Raw genomic sequence first — 14,964 nt, 5'->3', positions numbered from 1 at the left:
TCAACAGGTTAGTACCGTTCAGAGTGCTTCACAGATGCTTCACAGATGACTGATGAGTCATTAATAAGACAGAAAAAGTGTAGACCACAAAAACAACAAAATAGGACAAAATCACAAAAAACTGTTTGCCTCTGATGCACGCAAGGAAAGAAAAATGAGGAAAATGTAATAAATTAGATTTAAAAGGCTATAATAATAATAGTAATAAAATAGAGTGAAATAAAAACTAGATGAAAAAACTAGATAAAATAAATTAAAAAGACAAAAAAACAGAAAAGAAATTGATAAGTGAGAAAAAAATCAAATAAAGTATATACATAAAATTAAATAAGTAAATAAAATAAGTAAATAATGTGTATAAACCATTCTTAATCGAAAGCCAGACTGAAGAAGTAAGTTTGAGGTTTTAGGTTTTAAGTTGACGTTTATGGATTTCAACACTTGCAGCTGCTCTCAGATCCTTGTCAGGCTGTTCCAGCAGCTCGGAGCGTAAATGCTAAAAGCTGCCTCACCAAAGATTTTATTTATTCCTGCACTTTGGAACAACTAACAGGCTCGTGCCAGAGGACCCGAGGGGCCGTACTTGTTCAAGACCATGAAGTACTTTCAAAACAAGTGAAAGAATTTTAAAATTTATATGGAAACTGACAGGCAACGGAGGTAAGGGTTTTAAAAAAAGGCTGCGCAACCAGAAGGACCAGAAGGAGTCTGCACTCGGGCTGCAGAGTTCTGAATCAGCTGTATCCGATTTATACGCTAATATGTGTCTGATATAAATGTTCCACAAAATAAGTTTAATTACCTCATTAAAATCATTCATCTACGCCCTCTCTATTATTGAGAAATGCTCAAACTATCAATATGTTTTCAAAAGTTTAACTGCTGGACACAAGATGTGGAAAATACGTTCTCAGTGTGGAGGCTTCAAGTCTACACAATTGTCTCCAAACTAGTTGTGGTGATGACTATAGCAATAAAGGCCCACCCCTTAAACTCAGATTTAAGTTGAGCACAGAGAAACTTTCCTCCCTCAGCAGGAGAATGTGAAAACAAAAGATGTACAAACATCATTGTGCACAGCGAAGCCCAAACAACCAACTGAAGGAACAACATGTAACTCACATTTTCTGACCAACGGGGGGCTTTGCGCAATATTTTCAATGCAGGACTTATTAGTTATGAAGTATTTTCATGATGTTGTAGGACTACTTTTACCTCTGGATAAGAAAAACACCCTATTATCCCAATTTAATTACTTTTACCAGCTTGAAATCTCTTCTAAATATTATGGAGGCATTGGTACAAAGGGGAGAAAAGTCAACAAACATGGGTTGAAATGGATTCAATCACACCTTTCTGTGCATTCACATCGAGTTCTTCCACTGTGTCTTATGCCTGGTTTTTATTAACCACATCTGGGAAATACACAGAATGCAGCACAAATTCGTCTGAGCCTCCTTCAAAATATGTTATAATGTTCAAACCAAACAGCTGCGATTGAATATCTTTGTGGCAAATGTCTATACAGGCAGTTTAATGCAAAAAAACCCGCTTGGACACATTTGCCACATTGGACAGAAGGTGACAGCAGCAGATAACCTGTTCCCACGTTACGCCCGTTTTCCATATCCTTTATCAGAACAAGTATTCTTAAATATAAATTTTAAACAATGTCCTAATGAGGTCCAGGCTTTTGGAATAGAGACAATTTGACCTGACGCTATCTGGTGTTGGCTAGCTGTAGGAAATCCAGCCCAGATGTGAGGAACACTTGGTTGTTTCATTTTTAAGAATCACTATCAGTCAGTGAGCGATGAAAAACATTCTCACACATGGCAAAGGAATGTATCAGTTACTGAAGAATTAAGGAATTGGCAAAAGGCAATTCATGTGGATATGAATGTGAGTATGAGTGTGTGTGTCTGACAGAGAGAAGGGAGATGAAGAACAATACTTTAATATTAAAGTGATACAAACTGATCCGCAGGATTGAGACAAATGCTGTATCATATGACTGTTTTGCTAGACAAATGTTTATTTGTTCTCAGCATGCAAACAGGGAGTCAGAAGAATAATATTCTCCAGGTAGGTTTATACCTTCAGGCAGGCAGACTGAGAGAGGACTATGACAGACGTTGGGTTCACTCCAGTTCAGTTGGAAATGGGACACTTATGCACATAACAGACATAACCAACGACAGTGGCTCCTCTGCCCAAAGTGGATGGAGATGAAGTGGTCTGCCAGGAAGAGCAGGCAGCAAAGCTGGACTGATGGTCAGATGTTTGTTCTAGTCTGTACGGAAAAAAATGGCAGTGTTTACATAATCCAGGACAGAGAGTGGGCCAAGCCAGCTCACTGGGGGAATTCAAAACACTGTTTCCCAAGAGGGCACCCTGAAGAGAAAAAAAGCTGCTGTCCATAAATGGGTAAAGCCAAGAGTGTGGGTATTATTGGGAATAATAAGTTCCTTGCTGTGCCCTGCAGCTGTAGAGAGCAGAATAAAGTATTTTAGATTAGCTACTATCAAATTAATTGACATTATTAACATAAATCAGCTGCATTAAAGCTATAACAATTAACATGCAGCCGGTGCATACGTTTAGTTTTTTTTATGGCAAAGCAATAAGTGTCTGAGCTTGGCTGGGCTGCTATAAATGTGGATCTGATAATTAATCAATATGGCAGAGTGTTCAGACAGAAGTCTCACGAGAGTGTAAACATTTCTCTCACACCATTTGTAAGTGTTGTAGTAGTGACGTGACTGTGAAAGGTGAAAGGATACTTATTCCTGGCTTTTATCCTGCCAACAGCTGTCAAATGTCAAATGAGCTCATAAGCTGCGTTAGCATAGAAGAAGGAAGGGTCCGACTTGAAATATAAAGTCATATTTAGTGCAGTAGGTTTGGATAGATAGCACTTTATATGTCTTTGCAAACCATCTCTCTATATGTACCTATGAACCTGTAGGTAAATTCTGCTCTATATTGAGCCTTTTCCTTTCACCTTCCTTTTCACTTCTAACCTGATACTTCCCACAGTCTTCTTGCTAAACAGATGGTTTCCTTTGTCATTATTAAAGGACAGCTGAGAAATCTCTCCAGCTTAGATTAGTCAGAACAACCGGCCAGTAAAGAGACAGAGAACAAAGGGTCAGGTTTCATCACATTCTAAAAATAAGACAATTTAAGTGGTCTGACAAGCATTGAGATGGACACATTTCTGAAACATCAGAAACAAGCATTGCATGCTATCACTCATATCCTGTGGTGGGACTGACATTAACACGCCGGGTCTGAGAAACTACAGCCTCATTATCTAAACTCCCCGCCAAGCAGATGCCTCATTTAGTTCATGTGACTGTGTTTTCTCTTTCCTTTTTTTTTTTTTCTATATACATAGACATAATGAATTAGCTTAGATGAACCTACAGTCTATGCACAGTGAGCTTAGCTTCTCCTCCCAGTGATTGCCTCACCAATTCTCTACACTTGTCGCGGATTAGTGCTGTCCGGATAATGTCAATAGTACATGAGACATGTCTCTCCCCTGGCATAGCGTTTGAATCAAGCAGCCCTCTTGGATAAATCCAACATTCCTGACTTTCATTAGTCAGGAGCTGAGCTAAACCACACAGCTTACAGTTAAATGAAATATGTCCTTACAAATCTGAGTAACAAACTCTTGGCTCCAGCCCAGGAGCCAGTGTTTTGCTTCAAATGCATATTTTGACTTATTGCATCTGTCAATCACATGTGTGTGCATCCACAAACAGGAAGCTTAGGAAATGCCTGCCAAAGCAACTGTGACCCACATGAATATTCAAGGCCCTGATATACTTATTATTACAGCATGGAGGGAGAATGCATTGCAAATGGTCTTCATTAGGTGATGTGATTACAGTGAGGACAAAACGGAATGTAACAACAGGATAAAATAAGACACACACTTTCTAAAGCTGTACTTTGGTTACGGCTAATTCTGCTTATGTTAGAAAGTAGAAATATTTTACTATTTCCTCACGCTTTCTGATCCTCATCCACTATCTCATACAGACCATCTACTGTGAGTACATCCACACAATCCTCTCCTCCCTCTCCCAGTTTTTTTCCCACCTGTTTCCCTCTCAAAGCGTCTCGCTCTGCACTTCTCTCCCAGACTCACTTTCCACTCAAGCGCTCCATCACTGCCCCCTTCCTCCTTTTCTCCCTCCCACCTTACCTCCTCCTCTCACTGTCACTGCACTTCACAAACTGAGGTGGGTCTATTTTACTATCACCCCCTCCTCTCCTGTTACTCTTTACTCTGAGGACGCGATGAGGTTAACAGCACTATGCATATGTGGGACCCTGCTGGCCTTCTTGAGCCTCTCTTGGACCACGGCAGACACTGGTGAAGGATTCCTCCAGGGGGATAAAGGATTTGGGCCCTGCGCTGCAACTCTGAGACCTGCGGTGCCGTGCAGACAGGGGCCGGATGACAGCATGTGCCCCTACCTATTCAGTCTGCCACCGCTGACTGTCCATTTGCCAAAGCAGCTCAGAGAGCTGGAGAAGATCATGAAGGATCTGCAGAAGCTGAAGGACAATGTGGACCAACTGAGGGAGCTGTGTGCAGACTGTAAAGTAAGCCAAAGTGAGAGAGCATGTGGGAGACAAGGAGAAAAAGAGTATGAAATGCTGATTCAGGGTAAGCATGAACATAGAGATGAGAGAAACTGGATGAATGAGAGAAATCCTGAGAGACAAGACAGTAGACAAGAGAATGACAGAGATTTAAGACAGGATTGTGGGATGGACAGGGTTAAAGTGGAAAAGACTATAGAAGAAGACGGCGACTCTGACTTAGAAACAACAACTTTGGAAAAGACAGAGAGAGAGAGATGGGAAGCAGAAAGAGAGAACAATAAAGGAGCCATAAAAGAAAATGAGAAAGAAAAAACTTTAAAAGAAGTGGCAGAAAAAGATGGAAAAACTCAGGCAGAGGGGGAAAAAAGAAAGGACAGATGGGGGAATGCAAAGGTGCCAGCTGCTGGTGGAAATGACAAAGCAGAAGCAAGAGAAAAGGTTGTTAACAGAAATAACAAGGAGACAGACACAGATACAGAAGACGCTGGAAAAGGCAATTCAAAGAGGGATCGAGAGGATAACTTGGAGAATGGAAAAGAGAGAAAGATTACAATTAATGTTACAAAAATTACAAAGAACACAGAAGACAGTGACCATCACTTTCGGCGAAATGAAACAAAGGAAACAGAGAGAAAGACCCAAACTGTAGAAGACAGTGGCCGTGATCGAATAAAGATGTCAGGGGACCATGATGGGCATACAAATAGGGAGCAAGACCAGCGCAGGGAGGAGAGGAAAAAGGAAATGGAAAAGGGAATAAAAGTGGAGCAAAATAATGAGAACCCAAACCAGACTGAAAGCACTGGGCGCTCAGAAAACAGGAGGACTATAAAAGAGGGGGGGGCGAAGGAGAGGGGGGGAAAGGGAAAGGAGATCAAAAAAGAAGAAAAAACAGTTGAGAGTGTTCAGAGAGACAGTGATGGAGAATTAGCATCTAGCAAAGCAATCGAGAATACAGACTTTGTTTCAATCAGTCCAACCCCTCAATCTATCATTATTTTAACTCAAAGGTCTGATTCCATGGATTCAAATGAAGCTATAACCATGACGTCATCTCTTCCATCTCCTCCCTTGTCCAGTTCCACTTCACATTTTATCACAGATGTCGATGAAGAGACAACATTAACTGCTAATGGACATCGATCCCCAAGCACAGACCTTTGGGCGGCTGATATTACTGAAAACCATGATGCAGACTCTGCCTTTAGGACCAGCAGGCCACCTGCAAAAACCCCAAAGATACCCAGTGCTGGTGCTCGTTCTCAGAATAGAGAAAGCTCAACTACATCAACTTTAACCACCTCTAATCCTCATCAGAACTTATACACAACTGCATTCCCTGAAGCCAAAAACCGTAGCCCTTGGCCATCTCAAAGCTCAGACCAAAAGACTGGTGTGAAACCTCCACCGAGCCGAGCACCAAAGCCAGGTGAGAAACATAAAACTGGAGTTAAGCTTGTATCTGACCAAAAGCAAAAAACTTCAAAGCTTGACCATAAACCAGACCAAACTCCTTTGCCTGACAAAAAAACAAAACATGACCAAAAGCAAAAACCTTCTCTGCAAAAACCCAAAGCTGACAAGACATCTAAACCTGGCAAAGACTCTAAACGAGTCCAAATTTCAAAACCTGACCAAAAACCAGATCAAAATATGAAAAAAAATCCGGTATCAAAACATCAAAACAGGACAACAGATTCAAATCTGGAAGACCACCAAATACCGAAACATGGTCAAAACAGGACAACTGATCGAAATCTGGAAAATGGACAAATACCTAAACAAGGTCAGGACAGGACAACTGATCAAAGTCAGGAAGAGGATCAAATACCTAAACATGGCCAAGACAGGACAACTGATAGAAATCTGGGTAATGAACAAATACCTAAACATGGTCAAGATAGGACAACTGATCAAAATCTGGAACTAACCCAAACACCCAAACACGGTCAGGACAGGACAACTGATCGAAGTCTGGAAGAGGATCAAATACCTAAACGTGGCCAAGACAGGACAACTGATCGAAAACTGAAAAATAAACATGGTCAAGACAGGACAACTGATCAAGATCTCAAAGTAACCCAAACACCCATACATGGTCAAGACTGGAGAACTGATCAAAATCCGGAAGAAGATCAAATACCTAAACATGGCCAAGACAGGACAACTGATCGAAGTCTGGAAAATGGACAAATACCTAAACATGGTCAAGACAGGACAACTGATCAAGATCTTGAACTAACCCAAACACCCAAACATGGTCAAGACAGGACAACTGATCAAAATCTGGAACTAACCCAAACACCCAAACACGGTCAGGACAGGACAACTGATCGAAGTCTGGAAGAGGATCAAATACCTAAACATGGCCAAGATAGGACAACTGATCGAAAACTGAAAAATGGACAAATACCTAAACATGGTCAAGACAGGACAACTGATCAAAATCTGGAACTAACCCAAACACCCAAACACGGTCAGGACAGGACAACTGATCGAAGTCTGGAAGAGGTTCAAATACCTAAACATGGTCAAGATAGGACAACTGATAAAGATCTTGAACCAACCCACACACCCAAACACGGTCAAGACAGGACAACTGATCAAAGTCTGGAAGAGGATCAAATACCTAAACATGGCCAAGACAGGACAACTGATCGAAAACTGGAAAATGGACAAATACCTAAACATGGTCAAGATAGGACAACTGATCAAGATCTTGAACTAACCCAAACATCAAAACATGGTCAAGATAGGACAACTGATCAAAATCTGGAACTAACCCAAACACCCAAACATGGTCAGGACAGGACAACTGATCGAAGTCTGGAAGAGGATCAAATAACTAAACATGGCCAAGACAGGACAACTGATCGAAAACTGGAAAATGGACAAATACCTAAACATGGTCAAGACAGGACAACTGATAAAGATCTTGAAGTAACCCAAACACCCAAACACGGTCAAGACAGGACAACTGATCAAAGTCTGGAAGAGGATCAAATACCTAAACATGGCCAAGACAGGACAACTGATCGAAAACTGGAAAATGGACAAATACCTAAACATGGTGAAGACAGGACAACTGATCAAAATCGTAAACTAACCCAAACACCCAAACATAGTCAAGACAGGACAACTACTCACAATTTGGAAGAAGATCAAATACCTAAACATGGGCAAGACACTACAACTGATCGAAATCTAGAAAATGAAGAAATACCTAAACATGGTCAAGATAGGACAACTGATCAAAATCTTGAACTAACCCAGACACCCAAACATAGTCAAGATAGGACAACTGATCAAAATCTTGAAATAACCCAAGCACCCACACACGGTCGAGACAGGACAACTCATCGAAGTCTGGAAGAAGATCAGATACCTAAACATGGCCAAGACATTACAACTGCTTGGAATCTGAAAAACGATCACATACCTAAACATGGCCAAGATAGGACAACTCATCGAAATCTGGAAAATGAACAAATACCTAAACATGGCCAGGAGAGGACAATTGATCGAAATCTGGAAAATGAACAAATACCTACACATGATCAAGACCAGACAACTGATCAAAATCTGGAACTAACCCAAACACCCAAACATGGTCAAGACAGGACAACTGATCAAAATCTGGAAGAGGATCAAATACCTAAAAATGAGCAGGACACTACAACTGATCAAAATCTGGAAAACGAACAAATACCCAAACATGGTCAAGATAGGACAACTGATCAAAATCTTGAACTAACTCAAACACCCAAACATGACCAAAACACTACAACTGATCGAAATCTGGAAAACGATCAAATACCCAAAAATGGTCAAAACCGGACAACTGATCGAAATCTGGGAAAAAAACAAATACCTGAACATGGTCATGATAGGACATCTGACATAAACCTGGAAAATGAACAAATACCCGAACACAGTCAAGACAGGACAACTGATCGAAATCTGGGAAAAAAACAAATACCTAAACATAGTCAAGACAGGACAACTGATCAAAATCTGGAACTAAACCAAACACCCAAACATGGTCAAGACAGGGCGACTGATCGAGGTCTGGAAAATGATCAAATATCTAAAGATGGCCAAGACAGGACAACTGATCCAAATCTCAAACTAACCCAAACACCCAAACACGACCAAGACACTACAACTGATCCAAATCTGGAAAATGATCAAATACCCAAACATGGTCAAGACAGGACAACTGATCCAAATCTGGAACTAAACCAAACATCCAAACACCGTCAAAACAGGACAACTGATCGAAGTCTGGAAAAAGATCAAATATATAAAGATGGCCAAGACAGGACAACTGATCGAAGTCTGGAAAAAGATCAAATATCTAAAGATGGCCAAGACAGGACAACTGATCGAAAACTGGAAAACGATCAAATACCTAAACATGGTCAAGACAGGACAACTGAACGAAATCTGGAAAACGAACAAATACCCAAACATGGTCAAGATAGGAAAGCTGATCAAAATCTGGAAAAAGATCAAATACCTAAACATGGTCAAGACAGGACAACTGATCGAAATCTGGAAAACGAACAAATACCCAAACATGATCAAGATAGGACAGTTGATCAAAATCTGGAAAAAGATCAAATACCTAAACATGGTCAAGACAGGCCAACTAATCAAAGCCAGTTACTGATCCAAAAACAAAATAGTCGCCAAAAGCCAAATCCTCCTGTTCTTCAAAGACCTGTAGCTGTCAACACAACCAGTTCTGACAAAGATCCTGAATCTGATGGAATCCCAATATTTAATCAAAACTCAAACCCTGAGAAAAAGAGTGTTCCTCCATTTAAAACCAAGAAGCCTCACCAAGAGCAAAAACCTGACAAAAAATTGAGAGGCAAAGAAAAAACAAAATCTGATCAAAGTTCTAAATCAAACCAAGATTTTACACCTGCTCAAGAGCCTGAATTTGGAGGGAGTCAAACAATTAGCTATACAACAAAACCTAACCAAAAGGCTGTCACTGAATTAATGGAACATTTTGATCAAAATCTTTCACCTGAACCTAGATCTGTCCAAGACTCAACTTCTGGACAAAAGCTTACACCTGATCATGATAACATCCCCCCTGATCAAAAGCCGAAACCCAGTCAGAATATCCGTAAAATTAACCAGAAGCCTAAACCTGGCCACCTGCCTAAACTTAACCAAAAACACACACAGCTAGGGACAGGCCAGAAGACTAAACTAAATGGGAAGCCAAAACCAAACCAAGCACTGCAAACCGATAACGGGCCAAAAGTTCCTCGACTTGCCCAAATACTTAACATCAACCCCAAACCTGTGTCTCATCAAATCCCTGGTGCAGAGTCCAACAAAACATCCAAACGATGGCCCCATCCCAAACACAGACCACCAACCAGACCTACACTTCTGCCAGAAGCAACACCTGCTCAAAGACCAAAACAAGCAGTGCAACCAAAGCCAAGCCCAAAAACCAAGACACACATACACACACACTTTCAAATCAGCAGGACTACCACAGACAGCATTCAAAACTCTCACACTGACATGCTACCTACTTCTGTCTCTGTAAAACTAACAGCTGAAGTGAGTCACTCTCCAGAGGACACAGAATTCAGTCTCAGCATGATGAAAACTATCAGTCTGGATTCAAAGAGCCCTAACAGCCTGGAAGCTGATCCCTTGCCTCACCTTCACGTTCTCCCTGAGGCCTTTACAATGAGCCCAGACAGCAGGATCACCTCTGATCTGAGGCCACAAACAGCCAGTCAACCATCATCGATCCCAATGACAACAAGACCAAACAAAGCCATCCGTGGAATCCTCCCAAGTGTTATCCCTAGTGCCAGTCCAGGATCCACAAAGCCAAACCCCGCTTCTAAAGGTGACTCCGGCTTACGAGCTAAGATACTTCACAATGTAGGAAAAAAAGCACCCAGTAAGACGACTATTCTTTCTCCCAGTGCTCAACTCATCCCCACAGTTAGCTCTGACTTCAAGTCAACAACCCCGGCCACCTCTGGCCCCGAGGCCCCAGCTGTTGAGTCCTCCACATCCAGCGCACGTGAGCTGCGTGTGAAAATCCAACAGGTGCCTGCTTTCCCCTATAACAGTCCAAAAGGAAGACCATCGGACAGGCGTCCAAAAGAGCATCTGGAGGACAACCAGGGAGGCAACAAATCCCCAACACTGATACCATCTGAAGGCAAGACATACTATTTTACTGTCACAGTCTCTGAACAATGTGTGCAATGTGTAATTTACAATAACTTCTTGCAGGAATTGTGATTATGACTGACAGAGTTTGCAGTAGCAGTAAATAATATTGATTAGCATCACAATGTAGAATAATTGAATCAGTTAACTCAAAGAAATGTTGTAATATTATATATATATAACATATATATATGTTGTAAACAAAAAGGAACATACAAAAAGGGAGAAGAGAACCCACTTCACATTAAAAATCTTTGAAATTTACAACCAACACTATAAAAGTCCTTTGATGACATTTGATCACAAGCATTAGGGCTGAGAGAAAAACTACTCAAGAAAAGGTTGCGTATCAGTATTTGGGTGCTTATTTTGTGTTCTCATAAAACAAACTGGTATGACCTAAGCTGAAAGGATTTTAATTAAGAGGACCACATGGTAAAAAAACCCCCAAAAAAACAAACTACATCAAAATGATAAAGTAATTATGTGGTCTGAGATCATCTTTGTATCATACATCACAGCTATTATTTGTCAAAGGTAGAATTTGCATATGTGTGCAAAATGTGTGTGTTTCTGTGTGTGCAATCATTATGGATGAAACCACAAGTATGCATAGACCAGCAGCTTTGAAACATATTGCAGCATGCGTGGCTCACATTGAGCAATTAATTTGGCATCAATCATATATATTCTTCAGCTTTAAGTCCCCTATATAGCAGCTATAAGCAATATAAACAGTTAATAAATGGGTTGGAACACACTATAATTAAGTTTTACACAGATTTGCATCAGTATCTCCTCATGTGGGAACCCACACGTGGAGGCTGCTGTATAGTATGTATTATTTAAAGTGTTACCTGTCTTATTTAACAGAAAAAATACTGGTAAAACATACTTTAAAGTTACTGCACCTGCATTGACCTCTCAGATTCAGCCTCTGTGAAGACTGACCTTGACAGACTTAAAACTCATCTTTTATGTTGGTAAAGGAAGCCTAGTTTTACACTGACATCTGTTGCACTCGTGACCTCACCCAACACATTTCAAGGCTACATACCAGCTGTGAGATGATGATCTGCAGGCAGGACCTTAGATCACTCACTAATAAGTTTGCTTTTGAAAAAAATTATTATAAATCTTTATAATTTCCTCATTAAAAATTTCATTATCTACAGTTACCGTGGCGAGAGACTGCTCTGACCTGCTGCTGTTGGGAGAGACTAAAAGTGGAGTCTACCAGGTGACTCCAGAACCCCAGGGCAGAAGCGTCCCGGTTTTCTGTGACATGGAGCAGCATGGCGGAGGATGGACTGTCCTGCAGAACCGGCAGGACGGCAGCGTGAGCTTCAACCGCACCTGGGCGCAATACCGAGCAGGCTTCGGTGAGCTGGACGGTGAGTTTTGGCTGGGCAACGACATGATCAACCTGCTGACCCGGGACAGGGAAATGATGTTGTTTGTGGAGCTGGTGGACTTTGAAGGAGGGATGGGGTATGCACAGTATGACCACTTCAGGGTGTCAAGTGAGCGGTTGCGGTACAAGCTGTCAGTAAGAGGTTACTCTGGCACTGCAGGTGATTCATTTACCTACAGCAGAAGTTATGATCACAACAACAGATGGTTCACCACCCCGGACAGGGACCACGACCGCTATCCATCTGGGAACTGCGGGGCCTACTACAGCTCCGGCTGGTGGTTTGATGCATGCATGGCTGCAAACCTTAACGGAAGATACTATACAGGAAGATACAAAGGGATCCGGGATGGGATTTTCTGGGGGACGTGGCACAACATATCGACAGAGTATTACCCCACCAACGACAGACAGTCCTTTAAAAGTGTCAGGATGATGATCAGACCAAAGGGCTTCACACCATGAGTGGCTCTGACTCTTTAGCAGGGCGTGTTTGAAAAGAAAACAAACCACAACCATAAGCTCCTATAGGCTCCATGTAAAACATGTTTTACCTACACACATATTGTACACTATTTTTTCATGATCAACGTTTTATTGAAGTTCAAGGTATGCATTAATAACTAGTAACAACATTACATGAATAGCAAACAAAACATTTAATAAACAGAACAAAATAGGACGAGTGGCGACTCCCACCTCCCAGATAGATCTCCATACAGTCAACTGGGGAAAATGTGTCTGAATGACAATAATGATTAAAAAGTTAAAAAAGAAAAGAAAAAATAAATAAATAAAAAATTCAAACAAAAGGAGTGAAAGGTCAAAAAGTCACATGTGGAGTAGCAGTGACTCACTGTACACTGTTAACACAATGCTGCTGCCTTGTGGTGGGATGTGGTTCTGCAATGCTATTTTGTTTACAGGATGATGTGACAGAAATCGAGGATGTACATAGTAGATATAAAGGTTATTACTTTATTGTGGATCGTCTTTTCAGTAGTCTTTGAATATTAAACTGTCATTATAACAGTTATGTTGAGAATGGAATATGTGTGTTGACCAGAGAGGAGAATCTTCTTGTGAGGAGTTATTTTTCTATGAGTGAAGATCACAGATGTATTAACAGACATGATTTTTTTTAGTAGCTACTGGAATGCAAGTTGATGGTGGATTTAAGAGATTTTAATAATTAAGATTGTTTTGTCAAGAGAAATAAAACATGCTTTAATAAATCTTTGCATTACTTTCTTTTTTTCTGCTGAAATTTCCTGCTAACAATAATACAAAATAACCGATAAATTAAATAACTGTGTGTTGTATTTACTACTACCACTACTACTACTACTACTACTACTACTACTGCTACTACTACTACTAATAATGATATATATTATTATTATTATTAGTAGTAGTAATAATAATTATATATATAATTATATATATATATAATTATAATAAATATATATATAATTATAATAATTATATATATATATATATATATAATTATTATTAGTAGTAGTATATATATATACACATAATATAATATAGTTTTAAATATAGTTTAAAAGCAACATTTGGCTTCTCAGTGATCAGCCCAACACAGCAGACTCGAACAAATGTTTTAGGACTCAAATTCCCTGCACCCTTTGCGGAGAGAATTGCGTCACTTTAGAGTTTGCTCACCTCGCCTGCTGATTGGATAAGACCAGAAGAGGGGTGGTGCTATATTACACAAGATTGTACATCCGGTGTGTCAAGCTGCTCAAAGTGACGCAGACTAAGGTCGGAAGCACGTGACTTTTCCCTCAACATAAAAGCATAAAATCCTGTGTGAAACGGCAGAGTGATGGTATTGTGTCTGCAGGCCTTGATTTCCATTCAAAAGAGTCACAAGTGTTGAAGAGATCATCCAAAGTCCTGTTGAGAGGTTTTCTGTGGTGAGGTGGTTTGTATACCTATCCACACAGAGCAGGTCTGAGACAGTAAGCTGACCGAGAGCAGTGTTAGGGAAGCACATGCAGTGATCAGACAGCATGTAAATACAACTGTGATCAGACAAGAGGGTTGGGAAGATGTTCCCAGATGTTACTTGATTAGCACCAGGTGAACAATTTCCAGATGTGGATTCAAATCTTTAGATCAAAAGCATCAGGCTATAACAAAGAACAGTTTATTATGAAGTGTGCATTGGTTAAATGAGTATTCTTCATCACAAGCAAGAGTACTCCTCAGTGCTTGAAGTGATTTGTGTGTCATGCTGGTTAACAAGTGGGTAGAAGTCCAGGTACTCTGAAAGCTCCAGACTTATTGCATACCAAACAGTTAGTGTTATTTTACCTGAAACGCTGTTTGGAAATACGCACCACTTAGACACAATATCAGCTGGCATGAGAGCCATACGGTGAGGTTTGGTTTATGCTCTAAACTTGAGGTCTTAGTTATAAGATAGCCAGTGTGTCAACATCTAGAAATTCATTATTTAATTAATTAGGAATGCTGCAGCTCAGGATAATCTGGCCAATTAGTTGGTAATACCAACGCTGAAGAACTTAACTGACTATAAACATGTTTTAATTTGTTGTGATGGTAAATTACGCTTTTAGTCTGAAAACTGACCGGAAATGTTGATCTATCAAACAGACGTTTGACAGTGTTAACAGGGCTCATGTTGATTGAATGGCAGGATTAGTTTGTGTGTTTCA

At 40.4% G+C, this 14,964-nt stretch overlaps 1 protein-coding gene across 1 annotated transcript; it reads left to right on the top strand.

Moving 5' to 3' along the window:
* Positions 1–4,314: 4,314 nt before the first annotated feature.
* Positions 4,315–12,724, top strand: LOC133982432 (fibroleukin-like). The gene is made up of 4 exons (XM_062421485.1): positions 4,315–4,687; positions 5,972–6,055; positions 10,211–10,834; positions 12,021–12,724. The coding sequence occupies exons 1-4, from the start codon at positions 4,315–4,317 to the stop codon at positions 12,722–12,724; spliced, it is 1,785 nt and encodes a 594-aa protein (XP_062277469.1).
* The last annotated feature ends 2,240 nt before the right edge of the window (positions 12,725–14,964 follow it).

The sequence above is a fragment of the Scomber scombrus genome, chromosome 6, assembly GCF_963691925.1.
Source record: "Scomber scombrus chromosome 6, fScoSco1.1, whole genome shotgun sequence".
Lineage (NCBI taxonomy): Eukaryota > Metazoa > Chordata > Actinopteri > Scombriformes > Scombridae > Scomber > Scomber scombrus.
The sequence above is the reverse complement of the archived record's forward strand: the minus strand, read 5'-3'. Positions and strand labels throughout refer to the sequence as shown.